Raw genomic sequence first — 6,043 nt, forward strand, 5'->3', positions numbered from 1 at the left:
AACAGGAGAAGAAACTAAGGATCTTTTTGTTGGCTGGAGTGGCTTGGTCACCCTAGAAAACCTGCAATGATTTGGTCATTAATAACGTTCTTATTTCTTACCATGTGACTATTATCTATCTATACTATAAAGAATAAAAAAATTAAAAATATTTTCACTAAAATTTAGTCGCCCATACCTCTCACAACGAGTCCCACGTATCAGGTTGGAGGTTTGACAGCGGAAGGAAAATGATTCCACCAGATGTCGTTATTTTTTTTTCTCACGTCCTCCTCGCGCATACCCGCTTGCGTACCCGCCCAACACCACCTCCCATCCCTCCGTGAAATCAGCCAATCAATCAATTCAATTTGGAAGGTAAGCAATCCACCGCTTCCATTCTCCTCCGGGTCCACGACGCCATCCCGCATCTACACCTCCCCATCTGCGCTGCGAGGATGAGGGGAGGAGGGGTGGGATGATGCAGCGGAGCAGGGACGCCGGTGAGGGGCGGAGGTCGGGCCGACGCAGGGAGCCGTGCATCGGCGGAGGGCGAGGCGGCGTAGGGACGCGCCGCGCGGCCGACGAAGCGCCGCCAAGGTCGCCCTTGTCGTGCTATCCGAGGGAGCCTGCGCGGTCGGCACCAAGGCAGCTGCCCCGGCTGACCATGGCTGGAGCTGCGCTCCCAAAAGGAGCCCGCGCGGTCGGCACCAAGGACGTCGCAACGGCCCCGGCCCCGGCCAGCCATGGGGGGAGCCGCTGCTGAGGCCCACCAAATCTCAACCTCCAATCTTCCACCATGTCGTCACCTTTGCCTTCCCTCCTCTCCTCGCCGCTCCCGTCCCCGGCCACCGTCCTCTCCAAGAAGCCGGCGTCCCTCTGCGCCGTCCCCTCCCGGACAGCGAGGTGCGGGGTTTGGTTTGTGGCAGCCGCGGCGGCGCCTATTTCCGCGGCGTCACGGACGCGGTCGGCGGCGGTGGAGGTAGCGCGGACGGTCGTGGAGCTGGCCCCATCCGGGACGCTCTCTGTGGTGGGCCCCGACGGCTGGCCGCTCGAAGTCGGCACGCGCTTCGTCACGGATGCCGCCGGTGTGCCCGCGCTCTGCCTGGCCGCCGTGGAGGTCGTCGTGCCTGATGCGCTGTCCAGCTTCCGTGTCGAGGTGAGGGGATGCAGCGGTAGTGTGCTTGGATGGTCCAGCTCGCCGTAAATATTGAGATTTTAGAGGTTCTGAGACTCAATTGCATTGCTGTGTTATTAGAAAATCATGCAAAGAATGGAAAGCGTCCTATTGCAATTTATTTGTGGTTTGACTGTCGAAGACATGATGAAGAAGGATGATTAATGTTCTGATGAATCTATTTGCCAAATATTTGAATTCACGTGCTACTTTGTGTATAAAATAAGTGATACACAAACTGAAAATGTTGATTCCTTCACTAATATCTGTGTGATTATTTTGTTCATATGCTTACTATTCTGTTTCTACTTTTGGGGGCTGCAGTTTCGGTAGAGTGGGGCTAGGACACCACAGTGCACTATGCTTGGAGGCCGGGGGAGTGATGAGACGATGAGGCGGTGTTGCTCGCAGTTCCCGCCGGTGGCGACGGAACTCGCGGCCCCCACATGTGCCGCCGCGGCATTGCTCGGTGCCCCAGCACGCCCGGCGCCGGCGGAGCTCGTGGGCCCCGCACGCACGCGGCGGCATTTGCTCACGGTGCTAGCACACGCGGCGGCGGCGGAGCTCGTGGCCATCCAGCAAGGAGGCCCTGGCGGCCGAGCCCCCCTCCGGTGCCGCGCGCCTCATCCTCGGTGTCACCATGAGCTCCAGGCCTTCTGGGTACCAAATCCATTAGAATTGCAGTTATATAGGAAAGTTCATGGTATTAGTAGAACAAATCCAGTATAGCAATTTAGTGGTGGTTAATAATAAGATGGCAATAAAACAGGTGTGCAGTAAACATGGATTTATGAATGAATTTAAATAGTGCTTGTGTTTAACGAAAAAGCAGGAGCACTGCTCAATCCTATAAGAGGAGAAGCAACTGGAGTTTTATATCTCCTGTAAATGGGTGAAATCTACTTTCCAGTTTCCATAGCAGGGCTAGATGAATATTTATACTGCATGGAAACTTTAATTTCTGCAGATCCAAGTAAAATACCACTTCTGGGGGATGCCCTTGTTATTGCCGGGAGCCCGGGACAGTTTGTTTTGCATTTAGTAATGTTTGGGATTGACATATTTTCTTTCTAAAATTTTAGGTGTGCTAAAATAATCTATATCTATACATATAGAGTATGCCACACTTTTATTATGGTTATATATGGAGAACCAATGTAGAGTTTTCTCAATGATGATTGGAGAAGTCTCTGAGTTGCAGAAAATTATAATGTTGTGATGAATGTACCATGAGGGTCATTTAGCAGGTCTGCTGATAAACTCGGGCTGACTGGTAGACATCTGATCTTGATGACAAAATGAATTCATCTCAATGAGTTGGTTATCATTCCTTCCTCTTTAGTTAGCCCCAGGGGCACTGTACCAAGTCGGAGATGTCTGCCAGAAGAACTAATTAATTCTGTACAAATCTGATCAAGTTATTCATGAAGGCAGAAGTGACAAGCACTCTAATGTCTACTCTTATTCAATTATTCAGGATACATGCAACAAACGAAGTGATGGATCCCTTGACCTTTAAGTAAGATCCACCTCTGCTTTGCCCTTCCTCTCTCATGTGATCTAACTGCCAGGTAATTATCATTGATTTGGTTCAACTTTTGAGCAGTCCGGTGATCTGGAAACATAAGGAAATGAGGTTGATCTATTTAAATCGTAGTAAAGAAATCTGAATCTGAGGCCTCTTGGTTTCTGACAATAAATGGGACCATAATTTGATATACCATCTCATTTTTATGGCTGTACAAATATTGGATGATGTATCTTTTTTTTCCTGCAAGAAGGCATTAACTTTGGACTATTCCTGGATAATGACATATGGCACTGAATTACCAGTGCAAAGTGACAAACCTTTTTGCTTTAGTTCTCTACTTGCTACTCTGTACTCTGCTTATGAGCCTTTTTTATTACTGCAGGTACTCACAGCAACCTAAATAACTGATTGTTTAATTTTATCCGCAACATGATCTGTCATATTAATGTCATCCAAATTCATTGTATGATTTTATTGAAATAGTTGGAATCCAAATTCTGTGAGCGCGTGCATCTCCCGCTGCACCGAAAACCTGGGCGGGCGTCTTCCCGCTGCAACCACATTTTGGATGCGAAATGATATTTTTGTCCATACATATTCTAGAACCTCTTCACTTAGGCCAAGGGTAGTATGATAATTTGGCACTGCCGAACATGTTAAAACCCTTGTCCAAATCCGTTTTCCACCACATGCCGCAGCCACTCCATACTACTCCGTGACACCCTCCCTCCCACAGAAGCCCGCCCTCGCTCCGACGGCCGCCCTGCCTCTGACGCCGACCCTCCCTCCGACGCTGCTCCGCGGCCACCTCGGGCCTCGGCTGCGGAATCCCCCAGCGCAACGTCCGAGATGGCTTCTGGGAAGAAGCAGAAGAACCGGAAGCCAACCAGCCCACCAAGAGGTAAGATAATGAGTGCAGAACTAAATTATTCATATTTGCTTTGGCTGTCCGAGATGGCTCTTGTTGATTCAAGATTGTGTTCGTATCATGAGTATAGGTACCTGCACTGTTCTTTTGTCTAGGCAAACTCTAATTTCTTTTGTATACTGTCTCTCTTGTGCAGATGGTATGTTGTTAGATGCAAGGAACTTCTAGTTTTTTTTTGTTCTGTCCATGCCTGCAAATTTGCACTGAATTTAGGCAATTGTGAGATTCAATCTAGGAATTCAATCTTGTGCAGATGGTCTACTTTAGAAGTATTTTATTGCTGCTCAATACATAGCCATTACTTCCGCTGATTCTTGGTTTATCTTTCTCATGCAAGTACAGAGGCTCCACTTACTGACATTGAGATACAGAGGATGCAAACCATTCTTAGGAACAATCGGGAGTTCCAACGGCTTGGTTTAGGGCAGTTTCGTGCTATGATGAATGCTTGTGTGCCCACGGGTGCTGCAAATCCCACAGATGTTGTTAGTGAAAACTCTGGTTCATTGTATCAACCTGGAGATGAAGACATGTAGCAACAAGCAGTTGATAAGGTATATGCATTGTTCCACTATCTTTACTCATTTGTGTTCAATATGCAAAATTATTTATCTTGTTTTAATTTCTTGTGTGCAACAGGCAATGCTGGATTTGGACCTTGAATCACCGGAAGCTGGAATCAGAGGATCAGCAACATCCAAGAGAGTGACGGCAATACCGGAAGCTAGAATCACTCGGAAGAGGGCAAGGGAGTTACCTGAACCTGCTGAAGTTTGCCATGTTCCAGCTACAGACCCACAAGATGGTGCCACAGATCAAGAGTTGACTGTAGCCAATGCTCATACTCAATCTGACAACCACAACATGACTCATCAGGGCAAGTTATTCTACCTCTTATCTCCATGATTAATGATGTGCATATTTGTGTTAATGGGTCTATGATTTTCACTAATAATTTTCTAAATGTTATGATAGGTCCATGTATGGCAAAAAGACGTATGGGTAAAGGCTTGGAAAGGATTTCTAGAGGAAAGAAGCGGCCAGAGGCACCTGTGCAAGCTGCAAAGCTAGCATCAGAGGCTGGCATTATTATTCGGGACCATATCCCAGTCTTCCCCCACTGGAAGGATTATATGAAGGATGATGCTGAGGCGATTCGGAACGACTACATGGAAAAGATTGCTGTAAGTGTCCAGCTTGTGTTTTCAGTTGAAATGGTTCTATAACTTTGAAAAAATGAGGCTGACTTGTTAAATAAATTACTGGTGTTATGTTTTTTCACACAACATTGGTGTCCAGCCTGCAGCATCTAAGAGAGGCACCAATGCACGTGTACAGGAACTTGAGAATGAACTAGTGGCTGAGAAGGAAGGATCAGCAGCAGTTCGAGCTCAGGTTGATGATGTGGTGAATAAGTTAGAGGAGGAAAGGGCTGCAAGAAAGGTGGAAGAAGAGCATGAGATGTTGAAGAAGCAAATAGGTGAGATGCACGGATTCTTCTGTAATTTCCTTGGTGGCAATTCAGCACCATTAGATGCACAACAGTAAGTTCTAAAACAGCCTGGGATGTCAAGCAGTGAACTCTAACTGCTTTGGACAAGTGACTTGATTTTGGAGGTGATCTTGATTATTTTGTGTGATCTGGTAATCAATTGAACGCCATGAGATTTATTTTGGAACCATTATGTGATATCACATCTTGCTGGAGATGAACTGTGAACCTATTTGGGACATGGCTGTAGCTAGTTATGTGTAATGTTCTGTGAATTTGGACTATGACCAGGGATCTACCTCTGGCTATTCATGTGTAATGTTCTGAACTTGGACTATGACCAAGTGATATTAGTTCTATTAATATTCTTGTGCAATTATGGTTTGTAATATTCTGGTTCATTTGTGATTGGGTTGGATTGTTGATAATCTGGATGAGAATGTGATATTTGTGACGTGCTGGTATAATGGACCTTTTAAATCTGCAAATTGTATTTTCTAAAATTTTGATTGTGGTTAATTTTGTACTGGGCCAGCCCAAAATCTAGCAGGCCGAACAAGGCTAGGGAAAAAGCGATATGGGCTGTGCAAAAAAAAAACTGATCTATCCTAAAAATTGTCTGGGCCAAAAGTCATGGGCTGGTCTGCCAAAAAAAAAACCCCTCCATGGGCTGCTAGATGGACTCAAACAGGCCAAATTCGCTTTTATGACATTTGTAGGATTTGCCACTTCAGCAAGCCATCCTACGCGGCGAGGTACAAGAAACCTATGACATTAAATCAGTAGACATAAATGTTTGTGACAACCAAAATCAATGTCATAATGTTATGACTTTATCTTCTTAACGTAGCCCTTGCTAGAGCAGCTAGGACTAGAGCGAGGACAGTGTATTGGAAGTCGAGAATGGACTTGTCATTATAGACGATCATTTTTTGA

The 6,043-nt window shown here is 46.2% G+C and overlaps 1 protein-coding gene across 3 annotated transcripts; it reads left to right on the top strand.

Moving 5' to 3' along the window:
* Positions 1 to 906: 906 nt before the first annotated feature.
* On the top strand, positions 907 to 5,498 carry LOC120679842. Of its 3 annotated transcripts, XM_039961504.1 has the most exons (7): positions 907 to 1,138; positions 1,481 to 1,816; positions 2,634 to 3,588; positions 3,958 to 4,169; positions 4,255 to 4,492; positions 4,591 to 4,799; positions 4,915 to 5,498. In XM_039961504.1, the coding sequence occupies exons 5-7, from the start codon at positions 4,258 to 4,260 to the stop codon at positions 5,161 to 5,163; spliced, it is 693 nt and encodes a 230-aa protein (XP_039817438.1). In that variant the 5' UTR covers positions 907 to 1,138; positions 1,481 to 1,816; positions 2,634 to 3,588; positions 3,958 to 4,169; positions 4,255 to 4,257; the 3' UTR covers positions 5,164 to 5,498. The 3 variants fall into 3 exon arrangements, with proteins under 3 accessions (XP_039817438.1, XP_039817437.1, XP_039817439.1); XM_039961503.1 differs by having other exon boundaries at positions 1,481 to 3,588; XM_039961505.1 differs by having other exon boundaries at positions 1,481 to 3,588; positions 4,954 to 5,498.
* Positions 5,499 to 6,043: the final 545 nt, after the last annotated feature.

This window comes from Panicum virgatum, chromosome 6N, assembly GCF_016808335.1.
Source record: "Panicum virgatum strain AP13 chromosome 6N, P.virgatum_v5, whole genome shotgun sequence".
In the NCBI taxonomy this organism is placed as follows: domain Eukaryota; kingdom Viridiplantae; phylum Streptophyta; class Magnoliopsida; order Poales; family Poaceae; genus Panicum; species Panicum virgatum.

Coding starts and splice junctions, on each gene's coding strand:
- LOC120679842 (XM_039961503.1), top strand. CDS start 4,258: ATGCTGGATTTGGACCTTGAATCACCGGAAGCTGGAATCAGAGGATCA. Junction 4,493..4,590: donor CCACAACATGACTCATCAGG/GCAAGTTATTCT, acceptor ATGTTATGATAG/GTCCATGTATGGCAAAAAGA. Junction 4,800..4,914: donor ACTACATGGAAAAGATTGCT/GTAAGTGTCCAG, acceptor ATTGGTGTCCAG/CCTGCAGCATCTAAGAGAGG.